Source organism: Cydia fagiglandana, chromosome 6 (assembly GCF_963556715.1).
Source record: "Cydia fagiglandana chromosome 6, ilCydFagi1.1, whole genome shotgun sequence".
Taxonomy (NCBI): domain Eukaryota; kingdom Metazoa; phylum Arthropoda; class Insecta; order Lepidoptera; family Tortricidae; genus Cydia; species Cydia fagiglandana.
The window spans coordinates 18,513,385-18,532,535 of record NC_085937.1 but is presented as its reverse complement, the minus strand read 5'-3'; the positions used below and the strand labels follow the sequence as shown (position 1 = coordinate 18,532,535).

The 19,151-nt window shown below is 36.1% G+C and overlaps 1 protein-coding gene across 1 annotated transcript in view; it reads left to right on the top strand.

The window, feature by feature from the left end:
* Positions 1–6,527, top strand: part of LOC134665379 (peroxisomal acyl-coenzyme A oxidase 3) — a 36,626-nt gene extending 30,099 nt beyond the window's left edge. Inside the window, exons 9-14 of the mRNA XM_063522314.1 lie at positions 388–510; positions 1,991–2,110; positions 2,736–2,967; positions 4,247–4,508; positions 5,416–5,593; positions 6,290–6,527. Coding sequence (XP_063378384.1) covers positions 388–510; positions 1,991–2,110; positions 2,736–2,967; positions 4,247–4,508; positions 5,416–5,593; positions 6,290–6,391 — 1,017 coding nt within the window. The 3' untranslated portion in view covers positions 6,392–6,527. The remainder of the gene's footprint in view (positions 1–387; positions 511–1,990; positions 2,111–2,735; positions 2,968–4,246; positions 4,509–5,415; positions 5,594–6,289) is intronic.
* The last annotated feature ends 12,624 nt before the right edge of the window (positions 6,528–19,151 follow it).

Here is a 19,151-nt window from a genome sequence, read left to right as displayed (position 1 = left end):
GAAAATTTATATGCGTGGTCAGTTTGAGTTTAAGTATGCATTAAAATAAAGATTGACTGTCTAGATGCGACAGTTTTCTCTATTCCCGACATTTTCAGTGCAACCCTCGTATTCGCAGTGATATTCAGATTAAAAATACATAGATCGTAAGCTTTAGGCAAAAGTGGTATTTGACTACGACTAGAGTTAGACCAAGAAAAGTTTGCAGCGATTTTGATAGCCCAGGCAGTGCAAGTGTTATTTATACGTCATAATTTCATAGAATCCAAATCGCTGCAGACTTTTCTCGGTCTGACTATATCCTCTGAATATCACTACGTATATTACCTACCTCTAACGCAGAGTGAGATATTCGACTAGACTGTTTATATCTCTCTCTGTCTACAGCAATGGCGGCTATTCGGATACGTGGCGGCGGCCGTAGTCTTCAAGGTATACATCGAGAGCTTCACCAGGATATATCTGAAGATCGTCGAGGCCTCAAATTCTGGACAGAAAATTGATAATTTGGTGAGTAAAGATGTCGAAAGAAATGTTTATATATAGAGATTATATGTATTTTGTTGTCGCAAAAATGTTAAAAATGAATTTTTATGTACTTACGTAAAAATTACAAAACATTAAAAATGTTTATAGTACAGCTTAATATCAGGTAAAAGTTTCGGTTTGGGCTAGTTGGGTGATAAAGATTTACTTCATCACCCAACTAATGACACTTACAATCAATACTACCATGTAGAAAGCGCAGCAATTTATTACATGTAATTTTCTTTTCCAATCTGTCCCAAAAAATTCAAAATGTGAAAAAAATTGTGCCGAAGTCTGGTCAAAGTTTGTCGCTTACCATAAGGACGACATTTGCTTAAATCTTTATACGAATAACCTGTCAAAGCATCCTTATGGCACGCGATAAAGTGGGACTTTTTCTTGGAAACGACACAAATATATTATATACAGTGAAACCTGGATAAGTGGGACATCGAGGAACGAGCTGTCTTACTTAAAGAGGTATTCCACTTACTCCGTGTCTCAGTTAGCCAGATATAAATAAATTTCTGTCTCATTTACAGAGGGTTCCATTAATAGAGGTGAGAATAGAGGTTATTTCAGTTATAGACGTGGTAAATAAGGTCTTTTGTAAGCACCCTAACTCATCGCCCCACAACGAAAAATCGAAAAAAAAATGATTTTGCATTAAAGTTCAAAATTTCCAAATTGCGGTTCGATCCCTAAAATTCAGAAAAAAACGACATTGGTTTTTAATGGTAGATTTTAGATTAAGTGGGTGCTCCGTAGAAAAATATAACTTCGACGAAATGTGCCATTCTCAATCAAAAGGGTACTTATTGTCATTTGTCAATAAGGCGCTATTTTCATATGCCTTCAATTTGAAATCAACCTTATCGACAACCGACAATGTGGTACCTTTTGATTGAAAACGTCACAAATAAGGACCACTTTATTATAAAATCGAAAGTACTAATCCCAATTATAGAGGTTTGTTTTGTCTCACTAACAGAGGTAATTCAACTTAGAATAAATTTTAAAAGTGGAAGAATTACTGTCTTGGGTGAGACCTGAACTCACGGCTTCTGGATCGATACTCCAGCGCTCTGCCATCTGAGCCACCAAGACCTCGTCCATAACCAGCAAATCTTTCCACCATATTATGGGTCAAGGGGACCCTAGCGACATCTACCGTAAGTGTTACACTTCTTAAACGGCTACCGGATTTCCAAGTCATATTGGAAATTCACCAGTTACGATGTGCTACCCATACTAATTTAATTCTTTACAAGCAGAAACGTCAGCATCTGCGTTTTATTCTAAGCTTAATAGCATCGTTCGCAGACGTTTCTGCTTGTTAAAAATTAAAATTAGAGGTAATTCAGTGCTAGAGTTTGGAGACCGCACCATGAGTCTCAGCTATGGAGGTTTCCCATTTATTTTAGTTTCACTGTATTTTACTTTTTTTTTATTCCCCTTTCAGAGCGAATCGGTGTCAGAAATTCACGCCATGGTGTCCAGTAGTAAGCCCATGACAACTTGGACTGTGCTGAGGGCAGCTCAACAGTGCCGCGAGGCATGCGGCGGACACGGATTTATGAAGGTAAAAAATAAAAAACCGGCCAAGTGCGAGTCGTAGCCGATCTAAGCGTTTTCCCGCTTTGTAGAGGAAAGCTACTTGAACAGAGAACGCGCCGAGCGACTTTCTGACACTCAATGTGTTAGGTTACGTTATCTCTATGCTATAATTAGAGATGCAAAGGATAGTTGTTTGACCGGATACCGGATATCCGGCCGCCGAATATTCGGCCGGCGGAACTATACCTACTTTTCGGTATTTCAGGTGCGCATTGTGCTGGTTTAGATATTTAATTTATTTGTAATTTGACCGGTTTCCTAGTGAACATTCGCGCGGACTCATTTCTAGGTTCGAAATGAGTGCGAGTAGTGCTAGTCAGTGGAATGTTTACATTGTTTTATAATAACAAACGAGTACGGTTATGACCGTGACTGCTTCATAAATCTAATTTTGTTTACTCCGAAATTAAGCATGTTATACTATCCGGTAGCCGGCCTGTGCCAAGGGCGGCTCAACCAGCAGCAGCAGCAAAAGCATCAGCGATACTAAAATAATGGCCGAATATTAAAATAATGGCCGGATAGGCCGGATACCGGATAGTAACCGAATATCCGGTGCATCTCTAGCTATAATAGTGTTTTATTTTCAGCGAGCGAACCTAGGCGAAATCCGCAGCAACCACGAAGCAACAGTAACCTACGAGGGCGACAACAGCGTGCTATCGCAGCAGGCAGGCAACTGGCTCCTCCGGCAGTACGAGTGCAGTAAAACGCAGTCTGTGGACTCCCCGCTAGGAACCGTCACATTCCTGAACCATAGCCATGAGATTATGGAGCGCCGCTTCGCTTGTAGACACACATCGCAACTAAAGGATAAAGAATGTGAGTTTCTTTACACATTTATGACAAATTTAAAACTGTATCGGAACAAAATCGAGATCAAACGGCGACTGTATCACGTCAAATCCGCGTTTAATTTAAAGGATCACTTTATCACTCATTCAACTCCACACTCACTTAGGTACACTTACCTACCTACTACTCACTCAATTTGTTTTGCCATCTATTTCACTTCTTTACTAATCTAGCTGCTCTCATCAACTAAGCCTTTTTTATATACCTAATTAATTAAATAAATCATGTAGATAAGTAGCTAGAGAGGTACATTATGAAACTACAAGTCTTCAACGGTAAGTACTTATAGAAGTTAGTAGTAACGTAGGACAACAGCGTGCTATCCCAGCAGGCAGGCTTCTCCGGCAGTACGAGTGCAGCAAAACGCAGTCTGTGGACTCCCCGCTAGGAACCGTCACATTCCTGAACCATAGTCATAAGATTATGGAGCGCCGCTTCGCTTGTAGACACACATCGCAACTAAAGGATAAGGAATGTGAGTTTGTTTACACATTTATGACAAATTTAAAGTACTGTATCGGAACAAGATCTAGTTAGAAAGGCGACTGTATCACGTCAAATCAGTGTTAAGGATCACTTTATCACTCATTCAATTCAACCCAATCTGAACTCACTCACACTTACTACTCACTCACTCAATCTGTTTTGCCATCCGTTTCACTCCTTAACCACAGAATAAATAATAGTACTACCGTACAGAAAGGACATTTTCTACAAAACCGAAGTTTGACAGCGATTCACGGACGAATTATGCTATCCTTTTCTAATGTATGGCACTATCCCTTTCCGCTATTTAGGGTTGTCAACATTCAAGTGTATCTTATCTGTGGCCGTGCACGCAAAAGGACGTCAAGTGGTGTCAACCCTAATAATTGCTCGTAGCAATGCTCAACCGAACGGAGCCGAGTTTGCCCGAAGTCAGGCGTGTCTACCCACTGCCTTAACCTCTTATTATCCTCCGAGAAATGAGCCCCAGATTGGAAGAATTTGATTGACTACACCTATCTCTAAAAACCTGTACTGTAGACCATAACCGTATACAGTCTGTGTCTGACCATGGGGCTTTAAATCCAGGGCTTGATTTTACTCGCTAAACTGAGTTACTTTTACTATGAGACCAATCCTAAAATCGGAGAAAAATTTTTGGCTTTTCCATAGAAAACGTCGACATCTGATCAGCCAAAATGTATGAAACGGTGAAAAAATTTTTATTTTGTTACAGTCTGTATAATTTATTTTGTTACAGTCATACTATCAACCTACAAATGGCTGATCTGCTGGCTCCTAAAAGAGACCCACGAAAAATACGAATCTCTCCTCGCGAGCGGCCTCACAAAGTTCCAAGCCAAAGCCAAGTGCCAAGTGTACAAGTGGCAGACTTTGACGGAGGTCTACGCCGAGTATTTAGCTCTTCTGTTCTGTTGGGAGGCCATTGGGAAGAAAGAGAAGGAGCTACAGCCGATTTTGGAGAGGCTGTTTTTGCTGTACGGCCTGTGGTCGTTGGATAGGTGAGTTGTTATTGAAAGTTTTAACGGTTTGTGTTTCATTTTACTATCAACGGGATCCTATCTCATCGCATAATAATTGACTGTCATAATGTAATGTTACGCATAAATCTCTTTTCGCATATTTTTTCTCCAGCTGAAACGGAAAGTATTTTCGAAAATATTTTGCATAGGTTGTGTAGAATAGGGTAGGTTAAGTTAGGTTAGGTTTGTGTTATAATTTTTCAGAAATGTTTAATATTTCCAGCACAATAACAACTATGCGAAATGAGTTTTATGCGTAACATTACATTAAGACTATCAATTATTATGCGACCCAATATGGACCCACTATCAACATCATAATACAATTACCATAGTAAACAAATTAGGAAAGCCAATATTATTTATCATTTCTCGTTACTCATCATTCCAAACTGTCACCATTGTGTGTATTTTTGACTTTAGATGTATTTAATTCAAAAGCAAAAAAGTAAAGATATCATTTTTCCTATAGTTCGTTTTAGCATTAGAAATAACGTAAACACTCTTGATGTGTCTGTAAATTGAAAAACACGTTTTAAAAACAAGTCATGGCAAATATGTAACAATTATGAATCTAATACGATCATTTATATTCTTCTGTAATAGTTATTGATAAAAAAAAAGCTTTTTTTCTATTAAAAGACATGTCCCAAATTATGGTCGGACCAAATAGCGGAGGAACTAAAAATGCCTGTCAGCGACGCACTCCACCAAGCTACAGAACGGGACCGATGGTGACAACTAGTTGACGGAATCAAACGGAGTCACGATCCTCAGCAATGAGAGACCGATTGAAGAGAGATTAAAATACATGTCAAGATCGCTTACCTCTTTCTAATGCTAAAAAAACGAATTATATTATCTTACCAGATATTGTTTTCTCCAGGCATTTAGTGGAACTGTACCAAGGCGGCTTCGCGTCGGGTCCCGCGCTGGCCTCCCTCGTGCGGAGCGGCGTGGCCGAGCTGTGCGCGGCGCTGCAGCCCGACGTGGTGGGCGTGGTGGACGCGCTCGCGCCCACCGACTTCGTGCTCAACTCCGTGCTCGCCAAGAGCGACGGCAAGGTACATACAGCAACACTCACTCTTAACTGTCCATATCGGTGGACTTTATGCCTTTTGTAGAGTCTCTTCTTTTTCCGAACAGACTCTAAAAAGGTTTACGAATTGTCAGTAAACAGTGTGGGCGATGGTACGACAAACCCCGACATCATTATACGCGAAGCGGGATTTTGACTTAACCTTTTCGCCGCCATTGACTTGACATAATATCAGTACGCTTCGTAAACTTTATTACTTCATTGACGTGGCGGCGAAAAAATTTAAGTAACTTAAGGATTTGGAGTGCCCCTCATTGACCCAGCTTTAATTCGGGCGAAATTATCCGGCGCCCTCACACTCAGAAAATCGGGCGGAGGTCGACTAATGGAGCCCGTCGCGCGCGCTCCAATGGTGGAAAAGAGTCAAGCGAAGCCCGACGTACACTCGTCCAGTGCCCGTCCCCATACAATAAATGTCGGCCGCAGTCTGACGTACAAGGTGCGCTGCGCGCGCTCCAAAGACGAGCACCGCAGGCGCCCTCATTCTAAAATAATATCGGCCCTCCCACAACAAGTCTTGCAAAGGCCGACACGGGGCGAGCTTGTTAAAATTGTGAATTTTATATCAGGTCAAATAATACAAACTCCCCTACAAAATGATTCATTTATTTCTCTTCCACACTTATTTTTCACGATATTTCTAACAATAATTTTGTTACAGCTATACCAAAACCTTCAAAAGGAGTTGTTCCACACACCGGGCGGCATGGAGCGGGCGACGTGGTGGCGGGACGTTGTTACCACTCCGCAATCTAAGCTGTAAGCGTACTTAGCTTAGTTATTATATAGGAGGCTTGGAAATATGGTTATACCGAACTAAAGGTATAGTTCCAATCCTGGATTCAAGCGGCAGCACGATTCGACGTATAATAATAAGGATATAATTATAATTTCAAATTGTTAACTTTTGTTTTCAGTTTTTTACTTTTGAAAGGTGCCATACGATTTCTTATTATTTTACTGAGAAATAAATGGTATGATGACATACATAATTTGAGGAGTGTTTTCAAAATGGCTTATTTTTGTATGGTATTCATAGAGAAATAAGCCCTTTGCATCGTTTATTTATTTCGTTGACTATTCAAACAAAACAAAATCAACTCTGTTTCTTACATTGTAGATTCAAATTTCTCTGACAAAGTTTGGATATTTTTCTGGTATGGCTGATTTTTTTTGTATAGCCATTGTGTTCCACTGCTGGGCAAACGGGCTGGGCTGCCCCTTTCTTTCGCCTGTATGGCTGTTAGGAGCTTAGGAGGTTAAATTTAATACTAAAGTTCTGCCGCCGCTGCATGCTGTCGTAATTGGAATTATACCTTAACGCCCAAGGAGGCATCAGATATACAAGAACAGTTTATGAAATGTTAGTATTTTTTATGAAGATCGGGAAATTAGGGATTATTTTTGTTGTTATGTGACCAGAATACATTGTGCTCGAATCATATACAAGTATTTAACTGGATCTTTTCATATAATGTGATTAAATTATTTATTCGCGTCGATAAACGACAAATATGCATGGTATCATGGTATAATAATATACACCGCCTGGTACTCTCTTCCCGTCTTTTCGTGGTCACGTGACTGACACAAGCCTACGTCATCATGCAACAGCGCTATTTGATAATATGCGATAGCGCTATATATAGCGGCCATGTTATTGTGACGTAGGGCTGTGTCACTCTGGGAAGAGAAGACCATGTTTTATTACACTATGGCTCTGTGACCATTGCCCTGTTTATCAAAAGCTTATAATACAAAGCTTGTTATACAAGCGGAAGTCCCTTTTTGACAGCTTTTGTTAGAAAGGGACTTCCACTTGTATTACAAGTTACAAGCTATTGATAAACAGGGCACTGTACTTGTTTAATAATATCAACTTAAAAGCTAAATAAATGTCAAATGCATTTTTTCACGCCAAAAATCAATTACGAGAATTCGTATAAGTCAATTTTATTGTATTTTTATTGTGTTTATTATTGCATATATTTTTTTAATCGCATTGTTTTGAATACATACATGTATTGATTGCATACAATTTATTTGACATTTTATTATATTAGTTTAATGTTATTATGGGATAATGTGAGATATGTGTAGGGCTAGCATAAGTTATATTGATATTTTGTCGCGAAACTTTCTGGATTTCACGGGCCTATAAATACCGGTCTTTTGATAGGCTTGCGTGGGGATACAGATCCAACACGTAGAGACCCTTTGGAGAGCTTTAATGTCATGTAGAACGCCTGCTGGAACCCGTTCACAGGCGCAACAATAGACACCCATGAACCGGTCGCAGCAGGCATTGGGACTATTGTAGAAAAAGTGAACAGCGTTGTAGAAAAAGTGAACAGCGTTCGCGAAACTTTATTATTTCATAAAGTAAAAGAAATTTAGTCTGTCAAGCCATTTCCGTCAGTAGGAAAAAGCGGCAAATTTAAAATATAGACGTGAAGCGAAGGCTTATCGTCTCATAGAAAATTTGAATTTCGCGCCTTATTCTACTGACAAAGATGTTTGACAGACTATATATGCGATCACGTGCCTCGAGGACTTAAGCTAGTCCTAAACTATTTTTTAAGTTAGGTAATAATATTGTTTCTATTTTGTAATACCATATGCAAATTAAAATAACTGTGTCCAAATAACGTTGTTAAAAAAAATTAAGTGTTCAATATTATTTACAAATGGTATAATGATTAATCAAGTATTTTGCGAATATGATACAGTAATGTGGTATAAGGAAAACATAGTATTTTGCATAACGGGTATAGAATATATTTATTTAATCGGGTTTTTGCGATATAAGTGTTGGCTATGCCAAAGAGAATTTAGACTACAGGAATATTAGTCAAAGTAAACTATGTTGTCAGTAAAAGTATCGCCATCTACTCGAGGATAGGCCAGAGCCAGCCATACCTTTGGCTTACTTTTGAGTAGATGGCTAGATGTCGATACTATTTGATATTTAACAAGTTTAACACATATCAGTGAAGAAATAAGGATCAAAGTCAAATGGCGTTCTAAAAGTGTTAATCATTTGTTTCGAAAGATTGCAGTAAATGTACTGACTACATAATTTACTTTCACAATATTCCTTTATTTCAAATTCTCTTTGGCTATGCTATGATCGCGCTCGGTGTGGCAAAAAAGTAAACGAACTTGGGCTCAAATTTACATAAGTATAGGGGCCAAGATGGCGACGCTCATAGTGTTGTGTGTCTGCCGGTGAGTAAGGTTGCCTCTTTCAACGAGGGTGCGGAGTGTTAGGGTCGGCAACACGCATGTAACACGCTAGAGTTGCAGGCGTCCATAGGCTACGGAGACTGCTTACCATCAGGCGAGTCGTACGCTTGTTTGCCGCCGACGTAGTATAAAAAAAGATGGCGGAACCTACAACACGCACGGTCCCTATTTTACAAGTCTCAAACTAACCAATGTCACTTAGCCGCCAAGCGAGCGCCAATGTCGCGAATATAGCCAACACTTTTAATCTATTTTTAGTTACCTAAAATTAAACTACCTACAAAACTAAACTAACGCTAAAAATTAAACAACAATAGAAAAGATACCCACCTATAAAAGGTCCCTCAAGTCTGTGCTCTGCAGAAGGGCGCCCATGGTTGGCTACGGGGTAATGTAGCCAGCCTCATGGGCACCCTTCCGCAGGCCACAGACTTGGCGGACCTTTCATAGGTGGGTCTTTTTCCTATAGTCGTTTAATTTTTAGTTTACATATTGTTTTTATCTAATTTGCCATTGGCTATTAATTCGGTCACAAAATGTATTACAAATTCGGAATTAAATGAATTTGAAAATATATATTAATCATATTGTTTTTGATATAATATATGTTGGTATGTACAAATGTGTTGTTTTACATGGGATAGCACTGAAATGTTACTGAGCTAAATGAGTATTAAGGGTTTTTTTTTTACTCGGTTAAGGTGTGGCAAAAGATTAACCTAAAACAAAATTTAGGGTACTTATAGAAGTCTTATGTTGCCAAAAAAATATTTGCACCTTAAACTGCCGTATTACTTTAAGATTTAAGATCCACTAGCAAATCAATTTATTTATTTTGTACAATTATTTAATTATTTTAATGTTACTGTTTAACTTTTTCGATGTTATTTAATACAACTACATATTTCATGATAAATTTACTTAACTTACGCTCTTAGTGCTACGTGCCCTTAGTTTTTTCCGGTATGTAGTTAAGTTTTTCCTATAGGCGTTACTACAATATGTCGCGACTAGCGTTGAATGGGTTAACTTTGCATTTGAGTTTGCTGTCGATACTTGGTTTTACTTAGCTCTGTAAAGTAATAGGGAAATATACTGTCTAGATTTTTGTTACAAGTGCTATATTGGTGACTAATAATAGTAATAATTGTGATAGATTTTTCCAACATTTCATTTTAGATATTCTAATACATCTTCGGAAATAGGGTGGGTTGATGACGGGTTAACTTAGTAACTTACCATGTATTAATATTTGTTTTAATAATTATTAATATGCTGGAATTATTTTATAGTTATTTAAATGATACTAGTGCCAATTACATATTCGCACGTGTATCGTACAATTGTGCAGTAGATATGGCCCTTTAAATTTTCGAACGTAGTTACGTAATGTGCTTATTGTAGCACAGGGTGTCGTAATGGAGCACCAGATGTACAGTAAATATAGTTACAGTATCAAAGAGCCACTTCAAATGAAATAAAAAAATGTTGGTATAAAATATTAGGTAGTGTTTTATATATTATATTTTCAATGGGGAAATACTACTTAAGGTAAAAAATATTTCCTGTATCTGACGTATATCTTGAAATTATTAGAAAATAATCTATATATGTATATTAAAACTTCTGAGGTATTCTAGAATAAATATTTAAGGTGGTTCGCTTTTCATACAAAATTCAATCAAAGCTCATTAAGTAACTACACACTATTAGTACACAAATATTTTCGCATTTATCTTCTTTCGAATATTCGTTTGCGCGAAATTAACAGGAAAACAATGTTTCATACAGAAATCATGCAAAAATCATAGTTAACTTTTCATCAATTTTACGTATGTGTGTGTCACAAATGTCGTGTACAGATACATTTGCGACGTTGCCATTCCATTTCCGACGTTGCCGGGCTGACCACGGCTCGAATTTGGAGTGCCGTCATGTTTAGTGCAATTTTGTTGACACTGATATTTGACAGGTAGTTAATTGACCTAAGCGAGAAGTTCGTCAGCTTAGCTAAGAACTATCATGGCGTGTTATGCAAACAGTCGCTTTTTTGCTTGCAAACGGAAGATTCCCGGTTCGATCCCCAGTCATTGTATGCTGGAACATAACTTTTTGTATTTTTGTTACACCTAAATTTCGTATTGTTTTTTTATTTTTATTTAATTTTTCTTATTATCATAAATCGATTATTAAGTATGGGCTACACGTATTGTTTTATTTTTACAAAGATAATTAGTAATTATACTCTACCTAATCTCTCTGATTTTTACAATCAGGACATCTTCACTGCAATAAAAACCGGGCAAGTGCGAGTCGGACTCGCGCACGAAAGGTTCCGTGCCATAATGCAAAAAAAAAAAACAAAAAAAAGCAAAAAAAAAACGGTCACCCATCCAAGTACTGACCACTCCCGACGTTGCTTAACTTTGGTCAAAAATCACGTTTGTTGTATGGGAGCCCCATTCAAATCTTTATTTTATTCTGTTTTTAGTATTTGTTGTTATAGCGGCAACAGAAATACATCATCTGTGAAAATTTCAACTGTCTATTACGGACTATTACGGTTCGTGAGATACAGCCTGGTGACAGACGGACGGACGGACGGACGGACGGACGGACGGACGGACAGCGAAGTCTTAGTAATAGGGTCCCGTTTTACCCTTTGGGTACGGAACCCTAAAAAGTAGTGTATAAAATTTCCTGTGGTTAAAAATAATGGATTTTGTCTATGAATGAAAAACACAATTATTACTATAGTTTGTTTTTTTTAGCATTAGAAATAAGGTAAACAATCTTGACGTGTCTTTTAATTGAAAAACACATTTTAAAAATTAGTTACGGCAAATATAGACGGTCAAGCAAATCTTGTCAGTAGAAAAAGGCGCGAAATTCAAATTTTCTATGAGATGATATCCCTTCGCGCCTACAATTTTCAAATTTGCCGCCTTTTTCTACTGACAAGATCTGCTTGACCAAGTTTATGTAACAATTATAAATCTAATACGATCATTTATATTCTTCTGCTTTCATAAGTAATCGTTTTTGATTTTTAAAAAATCTGATAACACTGAGTATGTGGGGGAAGCGCTGCTGGCCTAGCCGAAAGCAATTCGGAGGTCACGGGTTCTAACCCCGGTTCGTACCAATGATTTTTCGAACTTTTGTACGAAATAGCATTTGATACCTACCTATTTACACACCGATACCTATTTTTCGGTGAAAGAAAACAATGTGAGGAAACCGGACTAATCCAAATAAGTTTACTCTCTGGGTTGGAAGGTCATGCAGGGCAGTCGCTTTCGTAAAAACTAGTGCGCATGCCAATTCTGGGATTAGTTGCCAAGCGGAGATTGAATATCTGGGAGACCGACCAAAGCTTAGAAAACATAAAAACTCAAAAATGCGCGTTTTCTCATAGACCTAGCTAAGAGATCAAACCCCTTATAGCAAATTTCATCGAAATCGTTAGAGCCGTTTCTGATACCATCCAAATATGTATATAAATAAATAATTATATATATAATAATTGCTCGTTTAAAGGTAAGATAACACAAAGGAGAAACGAAAAGAAATTACCTACTCGCACCAGTCTTGAACCCCAATCCTCTTGCACGTATTTCCACGAACATACCGTTACGCTATTGCAACATACTTACGTTGTGTGAAATTGTCTACTACAAGGATCACGGAAACACTGTTTGCATGTGTGAGTAATAGTAGGAAAAAGCGTGACAGCAACACTCCGTCGAATTAAAAAGGTGGTTTTTGCACAATGTAGTATTCAATGTTTATTCTAATAGTTCAATATTTACTTAAAAAGTGCGCGAAACATACTTTTAAGTATACAAATACCAAGACCATTTCACAAAAAAATAAAATCTGAAATTTTGCAAAAGTGGTGCCATCTAGCGAGAGTTAAGTTTTGAGTAACCTAGGCGAACCACCTTAAAGAAACGATGTGTCGAGCTTATAAGTGAAAACATAAATAGTCCATAATATGTAGTATGTTTAGTTTCAAAATGACTTCAAACGACCAACCTGGGGCCCATTTCCATAATAATATACATACAAGCTAATAATGAATAATACTATTAGTGAATTTACATTTAGTATTAGCTTGTATTTTATTATGCAATATGCCCCAGGGATCATTAATGTAGGATCTGGGGGCTTAGTCAAGATAACAATCGTTGTTAGAAAATGCCAATCGAAACAAATCAACAACATCTTTGTTTCCGATACATTTCTTCTTTTTTTTTGGCGTTGTCAACTTGGCTAGACTCCCAGATACGATTACAGTGAAATTTTATTCCAGTTTAGTCGAATCGGACTTTAGAAATATACCTTTTATGCCTTCTTTCATACCTTAAGGTATTAAAATTCTCAATATATAAGGGCGGCGCCAAATGTTTCTATAAGTGTCCCTATTCTAAATTAATTTAAGTAAACGTTGACAGGGTAGTCAAAAACACCCTGTATGTATTAATACTATTAATAGTTATATTGTTCAATGGAATGTTATTACTATTATGAATGTTGTCGACTTTAAAACGTTTTTACCTACTTTAGTATAAAAGCATTGATAAGATGAGATCTGTAAATAAAACGAGCCCCGAATTTGACAGCTGCAGATGGCAATCAAACTGTCAAACGTCAACTTTTGGCAACCAGAGTTACCGCATAATGAACGGAGCCTTACAGCGCCATCTACTGTCGAATTCGAAGCGCATTTTAATAAAATCGATAAAAAAATTAAATGAATGTATAGTTAAATATCTGACTCTATCAGACATTTTACTCGGCATGTCAGATGGGAAAATTAATTATTATTGTCAGTAAATATTTGAATTTTCAGATCTGTCAAAGGACTTCTATCTTCGCTGGTTAAGGTAGTTAACGACGCTAGGCATGAAGAACTTTGTACATTGACCCGTCTTTTCCTATCTCTGTCACACGCGCATACTTTATTACTGTCCCGCTCGCACAGTGGCATTGACCGCCGGCATCATGGGCGAGACAGCAATATAATTATGCGCGTGCGATAGAGATAGGAAATAGCTGGTCAATGTGCGAAGTTCTACGTGCTTAGCATCCTTACTTTAACTCAATTCGCATTTATAATCATCACGGTCAATTTAATTTCATTTGAATTCTATGAGATTTTTCATAAATAAAATTTACCAGCATTTTATGGGTGTTGACGTCTGACGGGCCGTGTAGTACGACTATTATAATCTAAAATTAAAGAATTTAACATATCTTAAATGTATATTGAACAGTACCCCATTCTTAAAAAATCTTAAGTAGGTAACTAAAATCTTACTAATAACGGAGGTAAACATCAAAGGTTACCTAAGCATTTTCCCTAAAATGATTATCCTTTTTTTGAAAATGGCTTGATATTTCTGAGAGTATGATTGTTTTACTGGAATTTCTATTTAAATGTAAATAATTTTACCGCAGGGCCACTGAAGCGTGGGTTTCGTGGCCGAGGTGTTATACTATATATTTTATATTTGTTTATTATTTGTAATTTCGTCACGTAACCAAATCATTCCTTCACTGTCGATAATTTAACTATGTCTCCTCAGAAGTGCCTTCCTCGAATGTATTGTATTATTATCATTTATAAATAAATGTCTTCTATGAACATGAGTTTCTTTATTTTGTACTTAACCCTGTGAACTAATATGGACTCGTGGTGTCGTTGCTAGTTGTGGTCATAGTGCCGATAACGAACTATGTACATGTACATAGTTATATTTTGACTTAGTTTAGCAAAAAGGATCGGTCCTATATTTTTTTCTCTTTATTTTTGTACAAACAGTAATACAAGAGTTACAACATTTAATGTTGTCAATACAGTACCGAGAAAGTTATAGATAATAGTCATTAAATTTGTTGTAACGGACCTGAACTAACTTTGAATAGAAGAAAAAAATCATTCAAACAAATAACTTTTTTAAAGATTCCAATTTTATTATCAGACTGTGGGTAGGATTCTTTTCCATATATTACATCCCATTAATTTGCCATCAAAATCAATCATCATGTAGTTTAGTTTTCATACTTTCAAGTAAGGCTTATACGCTCTATTGTAGCTAATATGTTGGCGTGTGAGTGAAATTGTCTTGTGACTGATTTAAGTCTGTTCTAAAAAGAAATAAGAGAGGGAAATGAAAAACTTAAGTGATTTTTTAAAAGTTTATTTTTAAAGTACAATGGCATTTAGTAGATGTCAATTTGTTAGTGATAAATGATCCAGGCCCAACCTGTAGGCAGGCTCCATAAAAATATATCTAGAGTTAGACCAAGAAAAGTCTGCAGCGATTTTGATAACCCACTCAGGGCAAGTGTTATTTATACGTCATAATTTCATAGTAGTTTGGCGTTTAAAATTACACTTGCACTGCGTGGGCTATCAAAATCACTGCAGACTTTTCTTTGTCTAACTCTAAAATCATTGGGGTGCACACACAGGTAGTTAAGAGACTTAGAGTCCGTCTAAGGCTATGTGAACTTTGCACAGACTTGAATAGAGAAGAGACAAAGTGTGGCAGTGTCATTATAAGGGGGTTTTCAGAAAAAAATGTTAACATTTACTTTTTTTGGAAAATCCGTCAACTTTTGGGTTATTTAGACTCAGAATCCCGAGCTCGTACTATTGAATGAGACAAAGGAAAAAAGTGTCCCCAGTTTTTCATAAATTATGGGTGTCCGTTTTGAAACGGTCCATACAAAATGTATGTGAAAATGCGTTGCAAAATTGATATTTTTTTTCTTTTTAAATCGGTAGTTCTCGTGATTCTGAGTATATAAAAATAACTCAAAGTTAATGGATTTTCAAAAAAAAATGCCCATAAACACCATATTTTAGATTTATATGATCCTATTTTATATTTTAGATTTATATTTGACATTAATGATGACATTGCCACACTTTGTCATTGCTAATGGCAAATGCCATGCAGAATTGGCTTCGTCCGACTACAAATATAGGTTTTTTTTCATCGTTAGGCACTAAACTTATAGCGGACTAAGGTGTCACGAAGTGGTTTGTTTTATTTTATTATTTCGTACAATCTATGTACAGATGTAGTGCATAATTATTTTCCATCGTATTTTCTCGGAAACGTTCGTATTTGTCATGCTACTTCAGTCATCCCCAGTACTTTTTGTACCGAGACTGACTGAAATAGCAAGACACGTTCGTGCGTTTCCGTGAAAATACGATGGAAAATAATTATGCACTACAACTGTATAAGTTTTAAAATATGTTGCAAGTGAATCTAAAAAGACATTTCAGTGCTCGCAAATATATTACCTAGCATAGAACATTGTTAGAAATTAATATGAGCATATTCATTTAGGACCACATTTAGTTACTTATACCTACATTTTTTGCATTTTACTACGTGGGTGAATTTAATTCTATTGACAATACATTACTAATTTAAAAGTGCAATATTCCATAATTTTATACGACTTCATAATATATTTATATTAATTAAATTTATGGCAAAATCGCGTAGAAAAATTATAAATAGAATTAGATAAATTCGTCCAATTATCTTCGATAAAAAGTTATTTAGGTATGTAAACTTCGTTTTCAGAACTTGATTAAATATTGAATAATTTTACAGTTTAGACTCATTTGTTTTTAGGCTCTCTGATACATGTCGCGCGAGTGATTAAAAACAAGGGAGTCTACACCGTACAATTATTCAATGTTAGTATGTCTCACAACAGTTTAAATTTGATTAAATATTCTCATACTCCTAACATTTATTTTTATTTTCATCATTAGGTATGTTTTAAGATCATTAAATGCACAAAATTAATCTTACTATTTATTAGATATCGTATTAGTATAGTTAGTAAACCATCAATTACTGTTTATTTATTACATAAAACATTCAAGTTGGGATTTTATATAAACTTGGATCTAGATCGAGAATTTAAAGTGAATAGAATCAGGCGTTACTTTGCGGAAATCCATATTAATTAAAACCAAAATATTACTTAAACACGCGGATTACGCGGATTAGCAAAGTAATATTTTGGTTTTAATTTCGAGAATTTATATAAATTAATAAAAATTACGTTTGTCCTTCACTTTTTTAGTTAAACTACAAATATTCATATCCGTTTTTGAAAAGAAACACTCGATTTAGATAATACAGTCAACTGTAAAAATATGGGTGCACAAGTCATCTCAAAAATATGTCCCATAGCTCTTTATGTCAGCGAATTAAGAACATATTTTTGAATAAGTTGGCTACACCCATATTTTTACAGTTGACTGTACAAGAAATGTACAATTAAGTATTTATGAAACTACACAACGGGACTTAATCGCGTATTTAAGTTTTTAGATTTAAATGTAAGCGGAAAAGAATATCGACAGTCGATAAATCAAATATCGTTAGTGTTGTGTGTCGACAGAGTGACATCCCTAGTGCGCAAAACGTTCAAACTGATAAACAAGACCAAGGGCGGGTAGTTCGAAAAACTCGCGCGGCTAGAAGATGTTGATGTCAACTTGAGCCAGTCTTCTCCGAGACCACGGGGACAACGCCGTCCTCGAAACGTCGGAGGTAAATCTTAAAACTTATTAAGTATTTGTCAAGATGATTTGTTATCAATAGAAAAATGATTATGTAATAAATATACATCCCTTATAGCACTATAAATTATACAACCTCAGATAAGTACCAACCATTATCGTGCAGTCTTCTCAACATCACTCTTATATCATAGTTCCCATCGATATATTTATCGTTTCATAACTATCAATATTAAAAAAAAAACACAACCAGACGTAGGAATAAAAGAAAGTTGTAGAAGTTGAACTAAATTAATAATGATTTTCCTTAACCTTTTAACCGCTGTAGACTGATATAATAAGACATTCAAAATCGGGCTCATTTCGCCGCGTTCTGATAAGTAAGACAAAACTTCGTGTAACGTGGCGCCAGCGACACGAGCACGCTCGATGAAAAATTCTATGGCGGTTAAAAGGTTAAGTATCTGTAACTTAGTGTAATTACCTATTTAGTTATAATTACGTGTAGATACGTGAAACACCACAACTACATAAGATTTGTGAGCTAATCGGTGGAATGATATGGCTCTATCAATAAATATCTCATTAGCTAACAATACTTTGAAACAACCTAAGAACAGAGAAGTATTACAGTCGCCATCAGATAGATCGGAGCGGCCAAGGTGTTCACAATATCTGAGCACGCGCTCTAACTCCCTGACAATAGAGGCGTGTTCAGATATTTGTGAGCACCACACACACAACTATAGTTCGTTTTTTTTAGCATTAGAAAGAACTTGCAAGAAGGTAAGCGATCTTGACATGTCTTTTAATTGAAAAACGCTTTTTAAAAATCAAAAACTAGTACTTATGAAAGCAGAAGAATATAAATGATCGTATTAGATTCATAATTGTTACATATTTGCCGTAACTTATTTTTAAAATGTGTTTTTCAATTAAAAGACACATCAAGATTGTTTACCTTATTTCTAATGCTAAAAAAAACGAACTATAAATGAGAATTAGATCGGCTGAAACTATATACGCTCCTCCAAACAGCAACACTCTTTAACTGTCCATCGGAGGACCTTATGCCTTTTGTAATAAGGTTTACGAACTGTCAGTTAACAGTGTGGGCGATGGTACGCTACTCCGTAAAATCGTCAGATGACAACCAAAACTCAGTTATTACTACCACAAATTCAAAACCACAGTGAACCGTACTGGTAACAAAACAAGGTTGATTTTTGTTTATTTTTATGCAATTAGTGAGATTTTGGTGTCAGTTACACAATTATTTTAGCTAAAATTAACTTAAAGTGAGCAAACTATTATTTATGAGTAAATTAACTAAATATAATATCAATCTTACGTAACGTTATTAGATATTTATTTTAGTAAAACATAAGACAAGCTTGGCATTAAAACACATATACATACATATATCATATATATCCGGAGGCATAATAACTTGTCCAATTTATAGACATAATTATATTTTATTTTAATATACTGACCACCAATTTTTTTCACTGACACTGTTGCCTATTTAATATTGACATACACGGTTGTTTCTCTTGTACCTATAGTAATCTTTATTATACCTCGTTTTTAGCATTAGAAAAGACTACACGATCTTGACGTGTTTGTTTATTGAAAAACGCTTTAAAAAAATTGTGGCTATAAAAATATGACACTAAAAGAATATAAATGAACATATAATTGTTACATT